Here is a 27449-nt window from a genome sequence, read left to right as displayed (position 1 = left end):
AAATCAAATTAGTTTTCTGCTTCAATGCATTTTAAAATAATGTTCCCCTCAAGCGATCTGCGGCGGGAGCCGCCGCGTGAAATTAGCTCTAAAGTGATTTGGGTCATTTGGGGTGGGGCGGCTGCCGCCGCAAAACACTTGGGAGCCAGGTGCGGGGCCTGCCATTTAAAAAATATACTTCTATCCCTTTCGTACGAAAGTAATAATGCTTAAGAATGAAAGAGCTAGCTATATGTTCATGTTACTACGCTTGCTTTTCGAACAAAATTTTTATTTATCTGTGTTTTAAGATGACGCGCTTCATTCTGGTGGCCGGCGCCGAGTCGATTTGTTATCGTGATTTCGTGATACAATAATAGTGAAATATAAGTGAATTTGTTGTCGAATAACTGAATAAAGTAAGTAGATTATATTAGTATTGTATTAAAACCACAGGAATGTGCTTTCGCACTATAAAATAAACCCTGCTAAGCTTCCAAAGCCCTGAAATTACTAAGGACCGAATTCACCGACTTTTAAAACGGCTGTTTAACACTTCGTCACGTTGGACGCCACGCAGCTCACCGGTGAGCCTCGAACAATACCTACAATTTCCATTGTGTCTAGCATCTCGGCGTTCAATGTGTTAACCGTCGTTTTGTACCATTTGTTGGACACATGGTATTTTTTCTATGAGTTTGGCTGCAACAGTTGCATCATTGTTTAGAATTTCGCTGGTTTTGAGAATAGATAAACAAACATGCAGTCAGTGTTCAATGTATTAATTGATAACTATCAAGATCACTACTAAGTCTTCTTAAAAATCTTGAAATTCTTGAAGATATAGAGACCAGACCAAGGCGACCTAGAGGCTAGATGACAAAATATCAATTATTATTTGTCCGTCAGACAGATATTAGAAAATATTAGACTCAAAAATACCATCTCTTTTTCACAGCAGTGTTACATTGAGTTGAAATGGCGCGTTACGTCACGCCTATATATTTTTTACTCAAAGTGACGTCACGTGTCATTTCATCTCAATATAATCAATAATACCTACTGTAATTATTCAAATGAAAAAATACGTGTCCATTTTTTATTATCTGTCTGACGGACTAAATAGAATTTCGATTTCATTACCAAGTCATCATCCCAATTCACAACAAACAAACATAACATTAACACCATCTTTATTCAACACGGAGAATAAAATTTGCACGAGTGGCATTTGACAGCAGCGCCGTGACGCCCGTGACGTTATTACGCATCCAAATTGAACACTACAGGCTAGCATAATGATCCCAATGCGTTCACGAACTTCTTACGTTGAAAGTGTTTTATATTATGCTACTAAATGTAAATGTAAAACCAAGAAATTTTGTACTTTGCAAGGATAATTTGTTATAAAATAGATTGTAGAATATAAAATAGCCTCTAATAAAGCTCGTATGAAGAAAAAGAAATTATTTGTTATATTTTTTTCAACGATGACATTGGCATTAATGACATAACCATTTTAACGTGTTCCGAAACATTCAGTACACGTAATGAAATATTTAAAATTGAACCTTTAAAACTTAATGTTTTGTGAAAATTAATACACAGTATTTTATTTTACATTATTATTAAATTTTAAAAATAAATGGGCTTTGTAATATAATTTCACTAAGTAAAGATAAAATTAATCATAATTACGGAAGTTACGGACTGTATAATCCGGCTGTATCTCCAGGTCACATAGCAGCTGTAATAGACATTTAGGTACATACATTTACCAATTTTGGTGATAAATAGGCATTTTGTATTAGTTTTTGTATAACGCCTGAACAAAAACAAAGGGTAATATTTTGGTGTTATACATAAATTTCGAATATAAAAAATATATAATTTAACTAATTAAGACATGACAAAAAAAACTGAACTATGTCTCGTTTCTGTCGGGCCTGGGTCACAGATGACCGTTCTTCTTTGGGAATAAAAATAAATAAAAACAAAAATATCAATTTAAAAAAAGGTAGCTCACTTAGGGTTAAATGGGCGAACTTGTATTCTTAAAATGACCTTACCTATACATACACCCACGAAGTTTGTCTAACCTTCCGCCAAACACCCTGTATAATAATAATATGGTTTTAGGTTTGATTCAAGTCACAAAGAAAGTAGAGCAGAGATGTCGACATCAGCCATTGCGTAAAAATAAACATATAGTTTTAACAATCCTCCTTTCCATAACCTTCAGTTTTTCTCTAAAACTTTTTTTTTTTCAGGTTTAAACGTGGTGAGTCACATCACACCAGTGAAGGTGAAACTGAGGAGATAATTCAGGACCCATCACCTGCCGCGTAAGTATATATTTTTTAATTTAAATAAAAAGTACCTTCATGTGATTATTTTACCAAAAGCAGAATGTTCTTTTAGATTTATGTCTTGTGGTGGTAGTGGTACCAGCACGCCTTCGAATAATACACCGAAGCACAAACGTTCGAGGATTGAGTCCACAAAGGAGATAATTCAGGTCCCATCACCTGCCATGTAAGTAACTATTTTTTTATTTAAATAACTAGCTTTCCGCCCGCGGCTTCGCCCGCGTGGAATTTTGTCTGTCACAGAAAAACAATATCGCGCGCGTATTTGCTCACCGTTTAGACCTACCCTGGACTACGACAAACATTTTAAAACCAAAATCAGCTCAATCGGCCCAGCCGTTCTCGAGTTTTAATCAGACTAACGAACATTAATTCATTTATAATATATATTTATAGATAGATATTAGTTTTTGTATAACGCCTGAACAAAAACTTTTTTGGTGTTATACATAAATTTCGAATATAAAAAATATATAATTTAACTAATTAAGACATGACAAAAAACTGAGGTATGTCTCGTTTCTGTCGGGCCTGGGTCACAGATGACCGTTCTTCTTTGGGAATAAAAATAAATACAAACAAAAATATCAATTTAAAAAAAGGTAGCTCACTTAGGGTTAAATGGGCGAACTTGTATTTTTAAAATGACCTTACCTATATATTTATAGATAGATATTAGTTTTTGTATAACGCCTGAACAAAAACTTTTTTGGTGTTATACATAAATTTCGAATATAAAAAATATATAATTTAACTAATTAAGACATGACAAAAAAACTCAGGTATGTCTCGTTTCTGTCGGGCCTGGGTCACAGATGACCGTTCTTCTTTGGGAATAAAAATAAATAAAAACAAAAATATCAATTTAAAAAAAGGTAGCTCACTTAGGGTTAAATGGGCGAACTTGTATTTTTAAAATGACCTTACCTATACAATACACCCACGAAGTTTGTCTAACCTTCCGCCAAACACCCTGTATAATAATAATATGGTTTTAGGTTTGATTCAAGTCACGAAGAAAGTAGAGCAGAGATGTCGACATCAGCCATTGCGTAAAAATAAACATATAGTTTTAACGATCCTCCTTTCATAACCTTCAGTTTTTCTCTAAAACTATTTTTTTTTTTCAGGTTTAAACGTGGTGAGTCACATCACACCAGTGAAGGTGAAACTGAGGAGATAATTCAGGACCCATCACCTGCCGCGTAAGTATATATTTTTTAATTTAAATAAAAAGTACCTTCATGTGATTATTTTACCAAAAGCAGAATGTTCTTTTAGATTTATGTCTTGTGGTGGTAGTGGTACCAGCACGCCTTCGAATAATACACCGAAGCACAAACGTTCGAGGATTGAGTCCACAAAGGAGATAATTCAGGTCCCATCACCTGCCATGTAAGTAACTATTTTTTTATTTAAATAACTAGCTTTCCGCCCGCGGCTTCGCACGCGTGGAATTTTGTCTGTCACAGAAAAACAATATCGCGCGCGTATTTGCTCACCGTTTAGACCTACCCTGGACTACGACAAACATTTTAAAACCAAAATCAGCTCAATCGGCCCAGCCGTTCTCGAGTTTTAATCAGACTAACGAACATCAATTCATTTTTATTTATAAAGAAGATAGAAGATATATAAGTACCTTCATGACGTGATCATTTTACCAAAAGCAGAATGTTCTTTTAGATTTATTTTATGTCTTGTAGTGGTACCAGTATGACTTCGAATAATACACCGAAGCAAAAACGTTCGAGGATCGAGTCCACAAAGCCGCTTACGGACCAGGATCTAAGTGATTGGCTTCACTATGGTAAGATTTTTTAATATCAATATTTATACGTGTCCGTAAATATTTCTCTCTGCATGTGTTGGCTAGGTTTAACTTTCGTTCGTGATGTTACTACAACTATCACATTTACAGATTTTCAGTTTTTGGTTTGAGTATGGAAAGTTTAGATAACCCAAGATTTTTGTCTTAGGGAGCGAGGACGATAGTGACGACAGTGTGGAAGAAGACAATCAGCCCCTATTAGGCGTCTGTTCTAGGGTGAAATTGGAAAGGGAGATGCTTGACATGGAAAACGAGGAGGAAGAGGAAGTGCCAAATGTGATTCAACCTGTCACCCCGTACGCTGTAGATCAGTTAAAGTACGAACCCTGTGAAGACGAAGACGAAGAGGAAGAAGCCAAACCAAATGTCATTCGACCCGCCTCCCCGATCACAGAAAATGAAATCGATCTCGAGCCCCGTGGTTTATTTGATTTTAAGTGGAAGCCCTTCTCTCAAGGAGAACACATACCTCCCAAGGAGCGGAGGGAGAAATTTACTGGCGAGTCACCTGGGCCCGTCCGAGAATTTCCGACTCCATATGACGCATTTACCGCCATATGGACTCGGGAATTCATGGAGGAGATAGCAGTCCAGACGAATTTTTATGCCCAGCAGGTTGCTGAAAGTCGCATGGCCCGTGACGACCTAATGCTGAACAGCAGAATCGCAAAGTGGGTGGACACTTCAGCTGATGAATTGTACACCTACTTTGCGATTATTTTGGCCACTGGTCTTTGCATCAAAACTGACCAAAAAGAGTATTTTGAGTCAAGCAATAAACAGGGCATCACAACAACACCATATTTTTCCAATTATATGAAGTACCATAGACTATTACTGTTAAATAAATTTATACATTTTGCTAATAACACTGAGAACCTGACAGGCCTAACGCGTCCCCAGGCAAAACTATTTAAGATAGAGCCAATAATTACCCACTTAAATAATAAATTCCAGGAGCTCTATCGTCTAGGGCAAAACATTGCTTTAGACGAATCTTTGACACAGTGGAAGGGACGGCTAAGCATTAAGCAATTTATTAAAAATAAAGTGGCTTCCACTGGAATTAAAAGTTATGAAGTTTGTGAAAGCCAAACTGGGTACCTGTATAGATTTAAAGTGCACGCGGGTCACGGTGAACAAAAACGACATGATGATAACCCTGTATCAGGTATAATTCCATCCCTTGTTCTTGAGCTAATAAAAGGGCTCGAGAATAAAGGACACACCTTGTGGATGGACAACTATTACAACAGTCCACCACTTGCCCGTGTCCTTAAATCTTTAGGGATCGATTGTGTTGGCACATTGCGGACAAACCGCAAATGTGTGCCTCAAGAATTGGCAAACCTGAAAGAAACGGACATGGCGAGGGGTCAAATCTCTGCTTTCACGAGTGGGGACATCGACATCTTGGTATGGCGGGATACCAATCGTGTAGCGATGATATCTACGTACCATGGTGTCGGCGTTCACACTGTGGAAGAAAAGACTAAGCCCACTGTAGTTTGCGACTACAACTTATTTATGGGAGGCGTCGACAAGAAGGACCAGATGCTGAGTACCTATCCTTTGGAAAGGAAGCGTACTAGCATTTGGTACAAAAAGTTTTTTCGGCGCCTCCTAAATGTAAGTGTACTAAATGCATATGTTCTGCACAAAAATAATACACAAGAGGGTGCTAATGTCTCGCACAGGTCTTTTCGTCAGAAATTGATTAAACAACTTCTGGAAAACCATTTCAAGGGACCTGAAATCAAAACGGCTGTTGTTTCATCCGACCTCGGAACACCTGTGCTTTCCCAGGAGGTGTTAAACCACTTCCCGATGGAGTACGGGATAATTCCTGGTTGCGCCAAAAACAACCGTATCCGACGGACTTGTGTGGTTTGCCATAAGCGTCAATCATATTACTGTCCGGCCTGCGACAAACCCCTCTGCATCACATGCACCAAATTATATCACAGTAGGCCTAGGAAATAAGGCATGCAAAAATTTCGGTTTAGTTTAGGTTTATTTTCATATACATTGTATCATTGTATGGCAAGCGACCGCGAATATACAGTTTTTTAAACACGTGTATTTGGGGTTTTCTCATTCTCGTTGATTAACTACTTTGGAAAACTACTCTGCCCTATACTGCGTGTGTTTTGACACGCACTTGACCAAATTTATTAAGTACTTTTTGTCGCATAACGAATAATTCGTTCGTTCGTCGTGAATGTGAATAATACATGCATTTTATCTATCTTCCTTCTTAAATAAATCGGTTGAAGAAAACTGATTCTTAGCAACATTTGACCCAAACATGCAAACATTGCAAAATTATTAAAAGCATGTAGGTAAAAGTCGTAGGTAAGTAATAAAGTAGTAGACGGCAGCAGTAGCTGCTCGCGCTAAATGCTGCCGTCTGATCCCAAGAGATTATCTCGTAGGGCTGCTTAATTTCATCCTAGACTGCATCCCACTTAACATCAGGTGCGATTGTGGTCAAATAACTGCCTTGTTATGCATAAAAAAACTACATCTCAACCTCTAAATACACATTCTATTAAGCAACCACTACCCTTGCTTAGTTTGGGACTAGATGGCTCTGTGTAGTCCTGTGTCTTCTAGGTGGGCCCGCTAGGGAATATGCTCTCCGGCGGGCCCACTTTGAATTAATGTTTACAACAAAACTATAGATATACATTTTTTTAAGTTAAGGCTACAATTATATACATTTTTTATACATTTCTTTCGTACCTATTCTATGTACCTACGATCTGGGGGCACGGCAGTGCCCCCACCAAGTCGAGCAAAAAAGCGGCACGGCCGTACCATCCTTTTCTCGAAGCAATTCAGGCCATTTTCGACTGCCTGTAACTTCGTTGTGGATAAAACTAGAAGGCTGAATTTTCATTAGCTATGCAGGCATTGTAAAGACACGGTATATTTAAAATTTCATTCAATTTGAACCAGTAGTTTAGGAATTATAACGGGTCAAAGTTACTTAATTTTGTCACTCACTGACTCACTGACTCACCGATCATCAAAATTCTAAGGCACTTCTAGCAGACCTAGAAGCTTTGTAGCGTTGCAGTTTGTTGTTTTTTCACAAATTAATATTTCTTCTCAATATTCTGATTTTGGATACCACTAGCGACATCTATTGGCGTGATTTAGAATTAATTTGCAATAGATGGCGCTTTTTGCTCAGTTAATTGAAATATACTTTGATGAAACATTTCCTAGTGTTTTTATATTGATTATTCTATTTTTCAAATAGAATATTTTCAGTGTTCTGGAAATTGTTTTCATCATGGTTTTATTAGTACAGTATTTACTTTTTCAAACGGCGAAACGAAACGTATCGCGATGTCTATGACAGAGCGGCTGTCAGTGGAGCTGTCAAAAGACTTAGGAATTTGTCGATCGTGCGCAACCGCAATTTGATTATTTTCGGGAATGTAATTCCTTTTATTTCAAATCGGGTGGTGCAAAATGCATCCACGATAATTTCTTGATGAATAAATAAAAATAACACACATGAGGTAAGTTCCCGTCGGAGAATTTATTTATTTTTCGTGATTGATATTTTTCGTATTCCAGTACGTGGTTATTTCATGTGATCGTTTCTTTCAGGGATTCCCTAAATCCTGTTCGGTTGAGGGTATTGGGATGCTGAAGACTGTGAGTGAAGCTCAGATTAGCGAACGGTCTTCATGCGGGAATTTCAGATTTCATAATTTTACAAATGTTTATAGTTCTAACATTTCATAGATTTCATATTTTACAATATTTTGTAGTTTAAACAATTTCAAATTTCGTATTTTACAATTTCATATTTTACGATTTTACATTTCATATTTTAGATATTTCAATATTTCATATTGATTTCTATAATTATTACTCCTTTCTGAACTGCTGATCTCTTCGCATTTCCTCCTTGTCATCAAACCTCTGTCTCTGCAAGAGTTTGAACGCTTTCCTGTCGAGAAAATGCAAGAGCTTCATCTGGTACTGCGCGCTTGAGGCCGTGGAGGACGCTGCTTGTAGCCTAAAAGTGTGCGAGACCCGTTAGACCCCGGAAGAAGAGAGGAACGTTCAGGGTAACGGCTTATAACCGCATGGCTTCCAAGGTACCCACTTTTCCATCCTTCAAGTAGGAGTCTTTCCGACCTGACATCGCGCAGTTATCTTAACTAGTAGAGTCTTTTAATATTTAGGCTGAGTTTTAAGAAATTTGTAGTGGCAATAATATTCACCAAACCGAACCTAATTAACGACCCTGAATCCCTTGAGATTGGCACTATTACAGTAGTTATTATAATATCGTAATTGTTAACTATATAGGAGCATACGAGATAAAAATAAATTGTGTCAATTGAGAGGGAGCTGTTTTATTTACATTTTCTAATTTCACACAAGGAACGGTAACTTATATAAATTTCTGCAAGCCGGACAACCTCTTTTCCACGTGCAGACAATTCACCATCTTCTCTGTCTGCACCGGTGGCGGTTCAATTCCAGTCACCAAGCCGCCAGGAAAAAATCCTTTCTTGCAGTGGCGCCCCTCTTTGGTGTTTATTATTGCCACCCATTTTGTAAAAGGTTTATGGGTGGATGGTTAATAAAAGAAGCGACATTGTTTGCTGACTATCCTCTCATACACTTTTGTATAGATATTTTAATATTGTAATTAGGGAATTTCTCATGTTGTGTGTTGTGTTTGTCCTGTATTTTATTTTTGTGGCCCACATTTTGTTAACAACATAAACTTATAACCTATTTATAACAGAGCGTACTTACTCTTATTTATGAGGAACTACATAATGTTTGGTTATTTTGTTGAGTTGAAACTTGTTTTATAGTTGGGACAAGTAAGTAACATTTTTATTGTTAGGTTATCAATCTAGTATACCTACACTGCTTTTGTGTTTCTTTATGTAAACATATAACCCGTTACTTACTTTAATTTTAATTAATTTTTCAAGGACAAACACTTTTGTTGAAATTTAAAATTAGTTTATGTAATAGGATAACAAAGTACCTATTTACCTGTTATTTTGTACTAAGGTAACAATTTCCTTTGTGTCACTGCGGACATATAACATTAATTTGAAGTTACCTAGTACATTGTTTTTTTTGGTAATTATTTACATACTTGTTTATTACTTGTATTTTTTTTAAACAATAACATTATTGTTGTTATTGTGTGTTTTAGAACATAAGTGAGAGGTTTTATCCAATCTTGTAAGGTGCCATTCTCAACAAATTTGACAATTTAAATTCATTTTCATTCAAAAATTTTTAAATAATATTTTTGCCACTTAGTTTATTTTACACATAGCTTTTTACAATGGATACCAAAACGGTTTACTACCATTCATTATTACGCGACGAACTTATTTATGAGATAACTGTTCGATCTGAGTCTCCGGAAGATACAGTTCCCAAAATGAAAAAACAACTTAAGTCATTGTGTTCTGAGTTTAGTCCTGAGGAAATTATTGATGAAGAACTTAAACCTAGTGTGGAATTGCCCAATATTTCTGGCAAGTTAAAGGAATTACAATCACACTTAGATAATTTCAAGAAGACTAAGGAGCGGTATCAGCTGACTCGTGCGAAGGCTTTGTATTGCCACTTGCTTCACCGACTGGATAGGCTAGCAGCGTGTAAGGAAACTGTTGACGCAGCTATTCATGCTAGCTTAAAACAGAAGTTGAACTTGTGCTTTTCAGTTTTAGAAGGCTTCGTCACAAACAAATCAGATGGCGAATCTAGTTCCAATTTATACTCAGACGATTGTAGGGAAACTGTTGTTGTGGACCAGTCATCAAAGGTAAATATTTTAAATTGGAACATAAAGTTTTCAGTTGATTCCAGTGTGCATTCCTTTTTGGAATTAGTTAATGAACGCGCGACAGCTTTTGGTGTTTCTGATAGTATTTTATTTAAGTCGGCGTTTTGTTTTTTCCATGATCAAACACTCTTATGGTATAGAGGTGTCAAAGATCAGGTCTCGTCGTGGAAGGAACTAAGTGAATTATTGGTTGAGGAGTTTGCACCTGCAGATTATGACTATAGGTTGATAGGAGAAATTCGTTCTCGTACACAAGGTCAGGATGAACCTACCCACATTTATTTCGCTATTATGAATGGAATGTTTTCGCGTTTGAAACGGCCATTTTCTGAACAAGATAAGATTGAGATCTTGTTACATAATATTAGGCCTATCTATGCTGAATTGTTAGCTTTACACGACTTCGACACTGTTGCTGACCTCAAAGATAAATGTCGTAAAATTGAAGTAAGACGTCAGCAAACTAGTACCTTCAATGAACCATCTAAACAGCCGTGTATGAATCCGGAGTACACTTACAAGGGTAAATCACCAAAGCCTGTTACTGCTGTCACACAACCACCCTTTTCTGACAGTAAACCAACTTCTAACAAAAAACTATTGTGTTTGAAGTGTAAGGCAAATACACATAGTACAAAATACTGTACGGATAAACGGTTGCTATGTTTTAAGTGTGGTGAAGTAGGGTACACTACTAAAAATTGTGCTAAGTGTAAAAGTGCTACCAATTCAAAAAACTAGCAGGTAACCGAAGTAATGTTATTTCAGAAGATGTCGAACCTTCTGAAAATAAACAATGGTTAGACATTGTTGATTCTTATTTCAAAAACAACAACGTTACTTCGGTTTTGTTTAAACCTAATATAAATGATGTTCGGCCATATTTGAACGTGAACATTTTAGACATGACTGTTTGCGGACTATTGGATTCTGGAGCTGCAATTTCAATTATTGGTAACGGAGCACACCAACGTTTCATTGATCTGGGTTACTCTTTGGATGAGTCGTGTGCATCAACGGTTACTGTTGCTGATGGGTCTTTCTGTAGCACTATAGGAACCATCACATTACCTATTACATTTAAGGACGTCACAAAGGTAATTACATTTTATGTCATTCCTTCAATTGTCTCTGATGTCATTTTAGGAGTAGACTTTTGGAAAAATTTTAAATTAATGCCAGAGATTTTTCAAAATATTTGTTACGTAGAGGCACCTAAAAATTTTATTAAAACTTCAGCTAACATTGACAAGCCTATAAATTTTATTCAGTCTTTTGAAAACTTAAACTTGGAACAACGTGAATTGGCAGACAGGATGATCAAACAGTTTCATAGTGTTTCTTTTGAAAACAAGGGCTTAGGTAGGACGGATCTTATTGAGCACACAATAAACACAGGCGAAGCTTCACCGATTAAGTGTAGGCCATATCCCATGTCACCTGAGAAATCTAAGGAGTTACATAAGGAGGTAGATAAGATGCTGGAGCTAGATGTTATTACACCTAGTGAAAGTCCGTGGAATAATCCCGTACTTATGGTTCCTAAATCTGACGGTTCATGGCGATTTTGTTTAGACTGCCGTAAACTTAATGCAGTCACTAAAGGTGATGCTTACGCTATCCCGTACATACCTCAAATTTTAGACAGCCTTAGAAATGCTAAGTACATCAGTTCTGTGGATTTTAAATCTAGTTTCTGGCAAATTAAATTAGACGAACAGTCACAAGAGAAAACTAGTTTCACTGTTCCAGGGAGAGGCTTGTTCAAATTTAAAGTAATGCCATTTGGTCTTTGCGGAGCACCTGCTCGTCAGCAAAGATTGATGGATATGTTGTTCGGAACGCCTTTTTGTAGTGACATAACTAAAGGAATGATCTTTTGTTACGTTGATGACGTCATAATAGTTGCAGAGGACTTCAATACGCATTTATTATTATTACAGCGACTGCACCAACGTATCCAAAGTGCAAATTTGACAATAAACTTCGAAAAAAGTAAATTTTTTAGACAGTCGCTGAAATATTTAGGGTACATCGTTGATGAGTATGGTTTGAGGACAGACCCAGACAAAGTGCGTGCAATTCTTGATTTCCCGGTACCAAAAACTTCGAAAGAGGTTAAAATGTTTATTGGCACTTGTTCTTGGTACCGTCGGTTCATCCGGAATTTTGCATCCATTGCTGCGCCTTTGAATGCCCTCACCAGTACTAAGACTAAATTTTTGTGGAACCCAGCTGCACAAGAGGCTTTTGAATCTTTAAAAAATTGTTTGGTCTCTGCTCCAGTTTTAGCATGCCCAGATTTTGAGAAGCCCTTTTCTGTTCATTGCGATGCGTCAAGTTACGGCATAGGTGGTATGCTAACCCAGACAGTAGACGGGAATGACCATCCTATTGCATATATTAGTAGATCACTTAATAAGAATGAACGTAACTACAGTGCAACCGAAAGGGAAGCACTAGCGGTAGTTTTTGCGGTAGAGAAATTTGAACCGTACCTAGGCACCAGACCATTTAAGGTTATTACGGATCATGCTTCCCTTAAATGGTTCATGAACTTAGAGAACCCGACAGGTCGTTTAGCTCGTTGGGGATGTCGTCTGTCCCAATACAATTTTACTATCGAGCATCGTAGGGGGAAGGATAATGTTGTCCCAGACGCTCTCTCGCGTTTATTGAATGTAGATGCTATAGATACCTCAGTTTCAGTAGACGTTGATGACGAGTGGTATAATAAAGTGATACATGGTTGCACGGCTTATCCAAAGAACTACCCCAACTATCGCATTGAAAATGGGAAACTGTACAGGCTTAGTAAAGGTAAATATACCCTGACACAGGAGTTTGACTGGAAAGAAGTTGTGTCCAAGTCCAAGAGGAAAGCAGTCATCGCCGAGAACCACGAACCTCCGACTTCAGCACACTTTGGTGTATTCAAAACACACCGAAGATTGAGCCTGAGGTATTATTGGCCGGGGATGTACCGCGACGTCATGGACTTCGTAAAAAATTGCACAACTTGTTCCGCGTACAAACACAAGACTACCTTGACACCTGGACTCATGGGTCAGCCTAAGCAATGTTTCAGACCATTTCAAGCTTTGTCGATAGACTTAGTCGGACCTTTGCCTAGATCCCGATCAGGTTACATTCATCTGTTAGTGGTCACTTGCTGTTTTTCAAAATATACAATGCTATTTCCCTTGAGACGCGCGACTAGCGCAGCTGTGGCCAAGGCGTTCGAGAACTATGTTCTCCTGGCTCATGGAATTCCTGAAACCGTAATTACCGACAATGGGGTTCAATTTACGGGATCGGAGTTTCGTAGCCTGTTGGAGAAATATAACGTCCCTCGTGTACATTACGGTCCTAGATACACGCCACAGATAAACTTGGTCGAAAGGTATAACAAAACAGTAATGACTGCCGTATCTTCGTACGTGAAAGAAGATCATAGAACCTGGGATCTCAATTTGTTTAAGATTCAGTTCGCACTTAACAGTGCTGTGAACGAATCTACCGAATTTACACCGTTCTTTTTGGTTCATGGCAGAGAACCTATAATAAATGGCTCCTTTTATAAACAAACGGACGATTGCGAGTATGAAGTTGCTATGCCAAGAGAAGACTATGCAGGGGAGTTTGGCGTCTTGAAGGAAGTGTTCGAGAAGGTACGTTCGCATTTACTGAAGGCCCACGCTACGAACACCAGGTACTACAACCTCAGAAGACGTAACGTCAAACTTTCAGAGGGTCAGGAGGTGTGGCGCAAAACGTACATTCAGAGTGACGCTGAGAAGTTCAAGGCTACCAAGCTTGCCCCAAAGTACGAGAAGTGCATTGTCAAGAAGGTACTATCTCCGCTTGTTTACGAATTAATTGCTCACAATGGCAAGCCTCTCGGTACTTGGCATATCAAGGACATCAAGGTTTAATCCTTGTCTTTTGTTTTCACCCTCAGTTCGCCGAATAGTTTTCTTTGCCAGGGTTCTCAGCCGTAGGACTTGTTTCACAAGTGTTGTTTGGTATTCTACCAACAATGACGCCAAGGCTACTTTTCCCTTTTAGGGAAACCTTTAGGTTAGTTTTTTTTTGTGATCGCCCCATTTAGGGTATGCGATTTATTTTTCTTTTTTCGAGTGGACAAGTATCTGCTGTATACTTGCCTCGTGTTTTTTTTCTCTGTGACTTTATAGTCCAGATTTTTGTTTCCAGGGATGACATCATGTGTTTTGAGCACTATTCCCTGTGGTTGTGTTTTGTTGCGATGACGTCCAATTATATTGTGATCAGCGACGTTTTATTCTGCGGTTTTATAACCCAGGCATTTTTATTTTATTTTAGCAAATAATGTTAGTTATGGCCGAAATAGCCTAACAACGTTTTGGAAAAAGAACGAGTAGAATTGCATGTCAAGTTCTACTTTACTGGGGAAATCGAGTACCACTGGTTCACAGTTGGGACTTTATGGGGAATTTTGGATGCTCGGAAAGGAGAGATTTTTTTTGGCTGGTAGAACATCAGTCCTGGTAGATGGATTATTTTGGTTTGGTATTGCTTTTGTGAAAGTTTAGTTATAGTTAGTAAGTTAGTTTTTTTTCTCAATTGGACTTTTTGGGGGTCTTTCTGGTGTAAAGATTCACTTATTTTTTTTTTCTCTTATTTTCAGTTTGTAGTTCGCTGAGGGCAGCTCAGATTCTTTCTCCGTGCGAATGTCTAGGGGGGAGGGTATTGTAGCGTTGCAGTTTGTTGTTTTTTCACAAATTAATATTTCTTCTCAATATTCTGATTTTGGATACCACTAGCGACATCTATTGGCGTGATTTAGAATTAATTTGCAATAGATGGCGCTTTTTGCTCAGTTAATTGAAATATACTTTGATGAAACATTTCCTAGTGTTTTTATATTGATTATTCTATTTTTCAAATAGAATATTTTCAGTGTTCTGGAAATTGTTTTCATCATGGTTTTATTAGTACAGTATTTACTTTTTCAAACGGCGAAACGAAACGTATCGCGATGTCTATGACAGAGCGGCTGTCAGTGGAGCTGTCAAAAGACTTAGGAATTTGTCGATCGTGCGCAACCGCAATTTGATTATTTTCGGGAATGTAATTCCTTTTATTTCAAATCGGGTGGTGCAAAATGCATCCACGATAATTTCTTGATGAATAAATAAAAATAACACACATGAGGTAAGTTCCCGTCGGAGAATTTATTTATTTTTCGTGATTGATATTTTTCGTATTCCAGTACGTGGTTATTTCATGTGATCGTTTCTTTCAGGGATTCCCTAAATCCTGTTCGGTTGAGGGTATTGGGATGCTGAAGACTGTGAGTGAAGCTCAGATTAGCGAACGGTCTTCATGCGGGAATTTCAGATTTCATAATTTTACAAATGTTTATAGTTCTAACATTTCATAGATTTCATATTTTACAATATTTTGTAGTTTAAACAATTTCAAATTTCGTATTTTACAATTTCATATTTTACGATTTTACATTTCATATTTTAGATATTTCAATATTTCATATTGATTTCTATAATTATTACTCCTTTCTGAACTGCTGATCTCTTCGCATTTCCTCCTTGTCATCAAACCTCTGTCTCTGCAAGAGTTTGAACGCTTTCCTGTCGAGAAAATGCAAGAGCTTCATCTGGTACTGCGCGCTTGAGGCCGTGGAGGACGCTGCTTGTAGCCTAAAAGTGTGCGAGACCCGTTAGACCCCGGAAGAAGAGAGGAACGTTCAGGGTAACGGCTTATAACCGCATGGCTTCCAAGGTACCCACTTTTCCATCCTTCAAGTAGGAGTCTTTCCGACCTGACATCGCGCAGTTATCTTAACTAGTAGAGTCTTTTAATATTTAGGCTGAGTTTTAAGAAATTTGTAGTGGCAATAATATTCACCAAACCGAACCTAATTAACGACCCTGAATCCCTTGAGATTGGCACTATTACAGTAGTTATTATAATATCGTAATTGTTAACTATATAGGAGCATACGAGATAAAAATAAATTGTGTCAATTGAGAGGGAGCTGTTTTATTTACATTTTCTAATTTCACACAAGGAACGGTAACTTATATAAATTTCTGCAAGCCGGACAACCTCTTTTTCACGTGCAGACAACTCACCATCTTCTCCGTCTGCACCGGTGGCGGTTCAATTCCAGTCACAAAGCCGCCAGGAAAAAATCCTTTCTTGCAGCTTCAAATTTGGAATATAAGTAGTGTTTGGTGTATGAATCAAGGAAAAACTAAAATATTTGGGGGCACGGTAGTGCAACCGCCAAGTCGAGTAAAATTTTTCAATTTCGGTCCAGTTTTCTAGATACATAACTGCTGTCTACAAAATACAAAAAGAAATGAGATTTGGGGGCACGGTAGTGCAACCGCCAAGTCGAGTAAAATTTTTCAATTTCGGTCCAGTTTTCTAGATACATAACTGCTGTCTACAAAATACAAAAAGAAATGAGATCCCATCAAAAACAATACTTGTCAAAAAAACCAAGTCTCGCAACTCAGTTGTTCTACGGTAAAAAGTTGTGAGATCCATGTAATACCAAGTCCAGGCCAGGAAATCTTTAACGTTTTACATAAATATATTGACTTGGCCATCGCATGAAAACACGTGTAAATTAAATTATTTAGTGCGATGGCCAAGTCAATAATTTATGTAAAACGTTAAAGATTTCCTGGCCTGGACTTGGTATTACATGGATCTCACAACTTTTTACCGTAGAACAACTGAGTTGCGAGACTTGGTTTTTTTGACAAGTATTGTTTTTGATGGGTAAGGTGGTCCCGCCCCAGAGCATGACACGGAATACCACTTTTTATTTAATGTTATTAATGAAAATACTCTGAAATTCACATTCCTGCCAAATAATATAAAATAGGTATTCCGCCGGAGACGTATCCATACTTACCTAGAGCTTTCGTGATTTGGCTTTGTGTATGGCAGATTGTGTACTTTTTAACTCGTGATATTTTTCATTTTATTAATCACTGTCAAAAACTATCACTGTTTACGGAAAGGACATTTAATCTTGTGTTTGCTACAATAATCATATTTTTAAACAAATAAGTAACCCCTTTAGACGATTTTGTAGGGCACTCATTTCGAGTTTCAGATTTATGTGTGTTTATACTAACTTGCACAATTTTGCTCATTAATACTTGAACTGTGGTTTATAGTTAGTTCGTACATATAACTAATAAATTATGATCAGTTTTTAAACAAATGACGCAGTAGAAGCGAGGTATGGAACGTTAAGTGAAGAGTGTTTTTGGTTTAAGTTTTTAGCATGTCTTTTTGGGTAGTGATAAAGATGGATGTATTTTGTTGTTTAAATGCTTTGGAAATGTATTTTTGTTTATAATAAACGTATATAATGTAATTAACTTTGTAAATAAATGTTACTGTGTCACATTACTCTTTTAATTTTAATTCAAGTTAAATCACAAAAAGTAACAAAAATGAAAAAAAAAAAATTCTTTCAAGTAAGCTTAGTACCAAAAATATACAGGGTGTCCCGTAATGCAACGTCAAGCCGGAACTGGGTGTTGAGGCAAGTTTAAATTTTTATTTTGAAATTTTTTTTGGGAATAATGTATTTTTTTCATCCAAGCTGGAGCAGCTGGTTTTGTAATTTTGATAACAATTTAGAGAAACATTATTCAGGGTTACATAACAAAAAAAAATTTGGAAAAGGTGAAGATTTGTGGCAACACGAGTAAAAAGACCGTCACCGGGAGTAGATTTTTTTTTTAAATGCCTATTATTTTGACAAAATGCCACATAGATTTTTTTTTATATTTTTCTGATAACCAGCATAACTTGCCTCAACACCCAGTTCCGGCTTGACGTTGCATTACGGAACACCCTGTATATATGTATTTGAGAGCCTTAAAAGTTACACCACTAGATGGGAAAAATATTATCCAGATTCCAAAAATGTGACTTGATAAAGGTTTAGTATGTAATGGTAATAATGATAAGCCAATTTAGGGACAGACTGCGCTTAGGTATTTTTATGCCGCGCGAGCGGGAAGTGCCCGAGCACTTGTCGCACAAACGCCCTCGCGCCGAAAATCGCATGACTCTACTTTTCAAACTTACACTATTTAGTTTAGAATTCATTTAGCCAGAAGTTTTAGGTCATTTTAAGTCAAGGGCAACTAGGTACCTGTGTTTTCACAAAGGGAGTAATTTTAGCAATCTTAAACAATTAAATGACTGCAAAGCAATATCTCCAATGATAACAAATGCGTCTGCTATTAGCCACACACTATCTTATCTCAAGGTTCAGACAGAATGAAAAATCTTACAGATATTAATTTCCATGACATTGCTCGCTTTTCCACGAAAATGGAGACAAAACGTAATTATAATCGTCTCGTCTAATTAGCATTTTGTCTGCCTACCGCATGCAGCGAGCAAGTGAATAATGTGAACCAACCAAGGTCAAGAATTACTTTTCTCACATAAACAGGTTTCGTGCTGCATTTATTTTTATTCAAACCTCTAATTAAATGGAAAGAATGTGGATAATTTGTTGAAGAATATGGCGTCATATTCAGGACTTGTTTTTAGTGCTGAAGCATTTGTGATTGTGATTCAGACGTTACCTAATGAAAGTGTACGACAAAATTTTTTAAATCAGAAATCGACGTCCACCTGTCGAAGAAATCAATCACAGAATCGAAATGTTTGTCGAATAAAAACACAAGTTCATAACAGGAAGACGTTAATAATGACTTGCTATGATGAATACTGGTCACATCGACTAAACTTTGACATGAGTAACAACAACTGTAGTAACTAGAGCTAGAGACGTAATTATTTTCTAACGACATTTTCACAGCACTTTCACGCCTCAGGGGAATGCGGTAGATCATTAAAATATGATGTTTGCTGAAGGCGATAACATCGAGCAAACCTGCGCCTGCGACTAGGAGCGATGAACGCACTGATTACGCATAACTTGAACGACCCGTCGGTGTGGGAGGCATAATGAACACCTGCCATTAAGTTGCTTCAAATAGATCCGGTCCTTCCACAGGTTCTGATATAACAACTCAGCAATACTAGTTTATAAACAGCAGTTGAGTACTTTGCGTCCCTGGATTTCAATATGTATATTTTCTTATGGAAAAATACAAGCAGCATAACCAAACATAACGGGTTTAACTCAGAAAGAAAATTTCTAATCTTACATAATATAACTTAATGTTTAGCTGACAAATTGTTTAAACTATCTGCGAGCTCTTCCTCGATTGTTTCAAGCTCATGATAAGTAGCAAATGGATTTTAATTTAAATCTACATAGAAGAAGAATAAGTGTGTCACGCTCAAAGTAACTAGCTCAAACAGCAAGTAGAGTGCAACACTGAATGCGAAAAGCGGAATTGAAAGAAATAGTTTGAAGCACGATCATTCCAACGAACCACGCGTTTCTCGAAGAAAGACAAGTTGTGCAACTTCTAACGTATACATCTCATGTGCACGTTAAAATACAAAAAGATGTAACAAAAGGTAAAAGGTACCTAAGCGCAAAATAGAGGTCTACCATACCAACTCTCTCTACCAATTCTGGACTCTACCAAAAGTCAAGTATGGTAACATTTGGCTAATTTACCGGAATTCTGAAGTATTCTGCGGTACAAATAGTTGCGGTATTCATAATTGAAAAGCCGTAACTACAAGTTCGTCTCGCATTATGAAATTATGGTCGATTAAATATTCCCATCACGCAACGGTTCGGCTTGACCGTGCGTTTGACGTAACGTGTTTAGTTCGAGTATAAAGAAAGGTACGATGTTAGTCACCGTGTTCCCTCAATGCCAAGGTTGGGGCATCGCATTCGGCGGTACTCAAAACTGGTTGTAAGTCGGTCACCGCTGGCTCGGCCTCTTCTGGCCAACGCAACGGTCCGCGACCGGTAAATTCGCTCCGCTAATCCGAAGTGACTCTTTTCTGTCGACGAGCGATTGCATTATACAGTTAATATCAAAATGCACTACCAGTTCCAACGGATCTTGTAATCATGCGATGCAAATTCCTGCGGATTTCTTTTGACTACGCTCCATTCAAATGCAAATCGCCGTGTTATTTATAGATATTTTCTGCTTGAATGATCTTTTCACATCACTTATTCAATAGGTAGCTTTATAAGAAGCCAGTTTCAATCAGAATTATTTAATATTTATGTGGACGCGCGTTTTAAATACCCATGATTATCGTCCTTAGAATTCTGATAACCAGTAGAGACGCCGATAGTTATTTTTATCTACGAGTAAAGTATTTATGATTGCAGCGATCGCGATAGAACAACTTGTTGAAATCACACGGATCTCGAAAATAATAAAAAGATAACTGCTCTACAATCTGTATGGTCATTTAAAGTGGCGTAAAGTACAGATACGATCTGGTGCATCGTCAGTCGTCACTCATCGCCTTCGCTAGAGAAAGTAAGACTGTAACAAATTATGGCATAGGGAAAAACTGCATAATTACATTGTTAACGTAAGCGATACAAGATGCCGCGCCGCGATATGTGAACAACAAGCCTGACGATCGACGACATGGAACGGTTTTGGTATTTCCGCAAAAACTTTATGGTCGTTTTAATTAACGTACTATTAATGTAACATTATAAGTGACCACGAAATTATCACCAGATTCGACAATTGAATCAATATTTTGTAGCAAAAGTAGTTTCAATTGAAAGAGATTAGTTACAGAAGATTAAAAGATTGAAATTTCATGGGAAATAAAAGGGGCATTGCGACTTTTCTCCGAATATATCCGAAAAGACATTTTGCGATCGCAATGCAAAGTTTCTAAAGGCCCCAAAAGACCGCTACCAACCAGCTTTTGGGGAAATCATTGAGGGTAACCTATGTTTAGCAGTGGACGTCCTATGGCTGAAATGATAATGATGGTAAATGCAAAGTTACTAGAAACTTTCTGAAATTTTCTTTATCAGGACTTCGACCATCGCATTCAGCTGAAATATACTTCAGGCTAATTACACCATGACGATGGCGCATCAGAGACAATTGGCAGTAGCTGATGTCAAGCAATGAGGTCAAGCCGTATCAATATGTGCAGGTTAACGAATAAATCATCGCCGGGGCGCACAGGGCCATATCAATTGATGCCCCTCGCTGCTGATGACGCGCGGGAAACCTCGCAGCTGTAGGGAACTGCGCAGGATCGGTCTGAAACTGACTATAACCGGCGACGAAAATAATAGCCAGTCAAGCAACAATCGCTCAAACAAAAACAATAAACAATAATTCGAAATTTTTATCGCCGTTTTAAAAATAACGCCGAACAAAGTTACCCAACCACGGTAAGTAGACTGTGATAAACTTTGTCTTTTCAACCGACTTCAAAAAAGGAGGAGGTTCTCAATTCGACCCGTATGTTTTTTTTTTTTTCTATGTTTGTTACGCGATAACTCCGCCAATTATGAACCGATTTGAACAAATCTTTTTTCGGCGTATAGGTAATACCTCAAGGGTGGTCCCATTTAAATTTAATAATAGAAAAAACAACCCCCAAGGGTGGAAAATTGGGGATGAACTTTTTTATACGCAATATCTCCGCCGATTATAAATCAATTTGAACGATTATTTTTTTGTTGAATAGGTATTATCAAAAGGGTGGTTTCATGCGAATTTGAAGAAAATATTTCACCCCTAAGGGTGGAAAATTGGGGATGAACTTTTTTATACGCAATATTTTTAATTTTTAGTTTTTTTTTGTGTTCACGCATTTGAAGTCGGTTTTATTTTTTAAAAAAGTTAATTATTGACGTTACGCAACCGTGAAACATCCGAACAGACTGAAGTAGTAATATCTCAGCTGTTTTATACGCAACACAACGGAGACTCGGCGGAAACATAACATTTAATTTACTGTTTAATTTGCTGCCATTAAAATTCATGAGATCGTTTTTGCTATTCCTATTCATTTATTTTGCAATGTTGTAAAATGGGTCACGTCAGAGTTGATTTATTATCTAGAGTGCATTTGCGGGCCACTTTCTCCGGTTAATCGCGCTGCAGCTTCCAGGCGTTATATTCTAATGATGAATTAAGTGAAGCTTTCTCGTACGTGCGTAATCTGGGATAAATGGTAGTGGTAAAGATTGAGTGAGTGCGTTCAAAGCGGATAGTATCCCGTTAGTGGCAGATAATCTCCGAGCCGATTGAGTAACGGTACCGAGCCCACGGGCCGGGCTCCGGTCAAGACGGGCAGGCAAGCAAGGCGAAGGCGCTGTACCGTGGCGTCCGTCAACAGAAGCCTTGCAAGAGCGATCGATATCGCGTTACGTGGGAATACAGCTAGAGTACTGCTTATTATGAACACTTTCCGTATTTACCAAACTATTTTTACAATCTATTAATGAAACTATGTCGAAATAAAGACATTACGAACAGGATTGCCTTTTACGTCGACAATTATTTTGATGGTAACTGACGTTAACAAACAGCGGACGCGCACTTTCTAAATCCTTACCTCTCTGGTTAAAGTTGCCAAATCATCAATACTATGTCAATCATTACCAGTGGGAATACTGAGTCATGTTTTAAGATGCACTTTCACTGTTTGCTGAAGCACTTTAATGCAGCTTACATGTAAGTAATTGGAGGGAAAGCTCAGTATCAGCTACGGCGAGGATAACAACGTTTCTAAATTATCTTAAGCTCTAGACTAGCATCTAGATTCTAGAATCAAGCTTTCGATATAATTCGTTCAACTAATCGAGAATATTCTGTGAAGAAAAACTTTAAACAAAACCATGATTATTTCCATAGTTCGACTTGGTTCTCATGAACTAAGTACCTGAAGTAAAATAAAATGCTTTCTGCATCTGCTCTGCTGAATCATTCAGTGTAATCGTGCGCATATTAAATTATATTATTTAAATAAAATACACCACACATTCTATATTAGTCTGTTCTAAGAAATGGTGCCTCCATTATGAGTGAGCATGTAATATGGCAACAGTTTGTTTGTACAAATGTTTAAGAACATTTCGTTGTTGGAATAAACAAAGTTAGCGGGGGTCACTGTCAACGCTCGGAGCATTATGGATTTGAATATCGATCTTGCATGTGTTACTTCTATCTCTTTTCTTTTTGACCAATAAGAGTGAGTGAGTGAGACTCCATGTTATGGTTATGCTAGGGTTCGGATGTCCGTGTTTCCGTTGACTATCGGCGCGTGACCGTGCCTTCCGTTGTTGGGGTGCTGACATTTACCAGCGTTGTTTTAACTGCGATGACGTCATCGGCCAACAAAAACCGTCTGGTCGAGTAATCATTGCGACGCTTAGTTCCAACCGGTACCAAGCTATAGGTAATTAATTTTGCAATCGACACCAGAACTAAACGAGTAATTTTTCGTACCGATCAATCAACAAGATATTATGTACATACTTTGTACTGCATGTTGATCGGCAGTTAAATGTTATCTTACGTAAAGCATCGGATAATGCAATTTGAAGTATCTCCTTACATAGGTTGCGTGACGAGGATCGCAGACCAATAAGTCCCGTACATAATTTGTGACAAACCAAAATCAGAGGAGGTTTCCTTTGCTAGGTAACGGATGGTATTTTCGAGTTAGATCGATACTCGAGCCATGACGCAAGAAAACTTTGCTTACATTCTATACATTGGGGTATCATCGATAAAAATTTAATTACAAAATTGCTTTTAAGCCCAACTGTTCCGTTTCTTTCATGTATTTCATAAGCATTCTAGGACACTTAAGAGCCGAGGATATTTTTGTTTTATGTAAAAAATATTGTAGCTTTAGTGAAAATTTTGGGTTCCTTGAAATTCCTATTAAGTCCCTGAAGACACACTGACACACATTAATTGAACATGTTACTAAGCTAGATTAAAATAAAAGATATAAATTGCAATAGGTAACATTCCAGCCCGATAAAAATGCGACAGTCTTATCTTATCATCATCATCATTACTCGCTGCCCAAGGTGTTGCCAATCTGAACACTAAATACCAAGGAATAAAAATAAAATAAAATTTTACAAAACTGAAAAACATTTATTACGTAATAAAATAATTTACAAATAATACAAAATAAAAAATATTTCCCAAATTATCACATTTGACGCCTGTTCCCAAACGAAATGCCACTTTGTTGACCTTTGTTGGTGCCGTACTGCAGGGAAATTACGTTTTGGCCCGACTTCAACTGTTCCTCGGAGAAGTTGCGCACATTCTTTTCGGCTTCCTTGGGCCCGATGGAGGGCTTGCCGTAGTTACCAGCCTTTCTACCGAGCGACTGCAGGCAGATGAGCACGGAATAAAGGTTCTGCTTCTCCCACAGGTCGATCGTCTGGAAAGTTTCCTGCGGAGGCACGCCCAATTTCTTAGCCGCTTCTAGGAACGCGTTGATGTTCTCCATGCATTTGAACGCCATGGTGGACTGGTTGATTTTCTTCACCGATCCCTCTTCGATGGCGTTGACGAGTTTGCAGAGGAGGGTGCCATCTTTGAGCACCGCGTAGACGTTTTCTGCGTCGCCAGAGGTATTAGATGGCTCGCCGGTCAGCTCCTTGACCCACTCCAGGATCTCCTGGCCGATGTCGTCGTTGTACTTGCTATTGATGCGCGCCTGGGCGTCGGCGTTGATGCCAGATTTGTTCGCGCGGTACTCGGCCATTTCTGTGCTGTCAGGTTTGCGGACACGTAACCACTGAACGCCGCCCGATAAGCACTCTTACAATATCACTATCATAATACTTTTGATAGCGATTATCGCGTACCACGAAAGCATTTAAAGTATATGATTCTATTCCACTTTATCGGGTGGTATAAATGATGATTAATAAATTGCTACAATTGCTGGCCATAAAACTGTTTGATATTGGCTTGAACAACTTAGGGAATCATTAGGCACATACTTTGATTAACAATACGTTTATACGCTATAATTGTTATTGACCAATATTTATGGACAAATTACTAAGGCACACCTATAGACCATTCTAGAAAGCCGATCAGTTTATCGGTTTCATACACGATTGGTAGATTTTATGAACGATAGCTGATAGTAACAAAGCACCGACATAATTATACATAATGAATAAGTTTGTGTCCCTCTTTTTCGATGAGTACGAACATTAGAGTGGGTAGATAGGTACTAGGATTAGCTCAGGATTTCGAAATAGCTAAAGGCTAACGTTGGCAAAAGCTTAGTGATGCGTGCATGCGTATTCAATCAATAGCGATTCAGCTGAACCGCAATTACACGTAACAATTCCGACAGGTTTGGAGGAGAAGCTTCATCACAGGAACTTTCGGCCTGGAGGTTTTAGCCTAGGCGCAGACCAGCGACTTTTAGTTGCCCGATAGTTGGGTCGGGCTGTTAATCAGTATGGAGATGTATGGAAGTGCGCACATTACACCGATTTAGTATCGGCCGATTCTTCATACAAATTAAAATCGTCGGCCAACTAGAAGTCGGTTGTCTGCGCTTAGGCTTAGATGACGTCCCTAAAATTCTCCGAAGCGTATTTACGACAGCAGTCGGTCGGCTGCAGCCGTCATTTTCCGACACTAGAGGGGAATCTCCACAACTTACATTTTCCAATTGGCAAGTGGTGTTGCATTGTTAGTGAACAGCCTTGTTTCGTGGCACAGATATGCAATTTTTATTGTGTTTTATTGTCTGCCGAAACACAATGGCCATACGGCAGATTGCTGCGAACAAAGACTATCACAGAATAGCCTGATAAAATCGCACAAACAATTTTCAGCTGATAGCAGGCTTACCTTCAATATTTAGTTTCATAAGAATAATTGATTGAAAATAAATTGGAGCTAATGATTACTGGTTTAAAATATCATTATTTAAAAAGTAATTAAGAATCATTGCATAATTAATGCTCTACTCATAACATAACTGCTCATAATGTCTTTTACTACTGGCCCTTACTTTTTCTATTGAAGATATGGAAGACCTGGATTACTGGATTTAAAATCTATCTATCCTGAGTTTTGCTAGTAGATGGCCTAAATGAAGTCATACCACAGAATTATAAATGGTCAGAACAACATTTCAACACATTATGAGACTTACCTATTACAAAAAGTTAAATGCCCGTTGAACAGTTGTTAATAATTGTCATTTAGTAATTTTAGACATCTGTAAATAAACACAAACAAGTGGAATTTTTAACATGTTATGAATAACATGTAAAGAAAATACCTTCAAGGGAATAAAACAAATAGTAAACCAGATTCTATACAACAAAACAATCATTGAGCAAAAAATGTTTGTTTGTCTACATTCTCTGCATTTAGTATCTAATGCAGAAAGGTGGTACAGATGCATATCTGTATTAATTATTTCTTCAAATTTCATTTTGTTTCTCAGTGGACATTGAAGAGAAGAAACTAAGATGATTAGGTAATTTTAATGAAACTGATAATAATTTCGAAGAATAGGATTGGTAAAATAAACTGCAAGTGCCCTTGTAAAAACTTTTATTTCATTTATAAACTTATTTGTAGCAGTAAATATAAAATGAAATAAACTGAAATCAAGTAGGCATGTAACAAAGAATATCTCGTAAAAATGTATTATCGGTACAGATACCTACGTCTATAATCACAGGATTTTTTCAAATAGCAAATTACATATTTTATGTAGTAGACATTTCACAAGAAATACTACCCAGATAGTTATTTAGGATTATTCTAGTAAAAATGACAAAAGTTAACAAAATTAATCTGCCAACAGAACTTAATCTATCTGGCTATCAACTTATCAGAGCACCTTTGTTAAATGTAATTAAATATTCTATGAATAACGTAAGTATCACTGATTACTAAGATTGGTATTGTAGATACTAGAGAGGCGAGTGATAGAGGTTTAGTAACAAAGTTGGACAACAAATAAGTTTTATTGTTTCTTTTCTTTTATGATGTGGCACAAACAAAATTCCCTGCAACTATTCGTGATTTTCAAACTCACTTTAGTTCTAAAGGATTTACCTTCTATGTAAATCGACAAAACAAGTTTGAATCCAATAAGATTCTAATAAGTGTCACGTCTGATACGTAGTGAAATGACTAAGCAATGGTAGTAGGTATTTTCGTGATAAGATCATAGTCAAATAAAATAGGTGAAACAAAGGTACGCAGGTAACTTTGCAAAAATAGCAATACAAACTTACCGAAATCTATGTAGAAATGAATAAATCCACTTAACACAATTCGCAAACGATTAGCAGTCAATGAGCATTGTATTTTTCACAAAACACTTCACATTCACGAGTTAAACTTTTATTTTATGCAGTAAGCAGCAAGCCGACCGGTCTCGCCACAAGAATTTTGTTGACAGCGCTCGAAAAACTAAGTTACCTTTC

The 27449-nt window shown here is 37.5% G+C and overlaps 4 protein-coding genes across 4 annotated transcripts in view; 2 read left to right on the top strand and 2 right to left on the bottom strand.

Annotated features, from left to right (window-relative positions):
- LOC135074014 (myosin heavy chain 95F) overlaps nt 1-27449 on the bottom strand; it is a 94986-nt gene extending 67537 nt beyond the window's left edge. Inside the window, exon 1 of the mRNA XM_063968319.1 lies at nt 27258-27449. The gene's annotated coding sequence lies outside the window, so the exon portion shown is untranslated. The remainder of the gene's footprint in view (nt 1-27257) is intronic.
- On the top strand, nt 262-7228 carry LOC135074266 (piggyBac transposable element-derived protein 4-like). Its single transcript, XM_063968552.1, has 7 exons — nt 262-398; nt 2250-2324; nt 2401-2514; nt 3479-3553; nt 3630-3743; nt 4055-4158; nt 4328-7228. The coding sequence occupies exons 3-7, from the start codon at nt 2405-2407 to the stop codon at nt 6160-6162; spliced, it is 2238 nt and encodes a 745-aa protein (XP_063824622.1). The 5' UTR covers nt 262-398; nt 2250-2324; nt 2401-2404; the 3' UTR covers nt 6163-7228.
- LOC135074273 (uncharacterized) lies at nt 13447-13962 on the top strand. Its single transcript, XM_063968555.1, has one exon. It carries the CDS (start codon nt 13447-13449, stop codon nt 13960-13962), a length of 516 nt encoding a protein of 171 aa, XP_063824625.1.
- Nucleotides 24097-24795, bottom strand: LOC135074265 (myophilin-like). The gene has a single exon (XM_063968551.1). The coding sequence runs from the start codon at nt 24737-24739 to the stop codon at nt 24176-24178; it is 564 nt and encodes a 187-aa protein (XP_063824621.1). The 5' UTR covers nt 24740-24795; the 3' UTR covers nt 24097-24175.

This window comes from Ostrinia nubilalis, chromosome 8, assembly GCF_963855985.1.
Source record: "Ostrinia nubilalis chromosome 8, ilOstNubi1.1, whole genome shotgun sequence".
Lineage (NCBI taxonomy): Eukaryota > Metazoa > Arthropoda > Insecta > Lepidoptera > Crambidae > Ostrinia > Ostrinia nubilalis.
The sequence above is the reverse complement of the archived record's forward strand: the minus strand, read 5'-3'. Positions and strand labels throughout refer to the sequence as shown.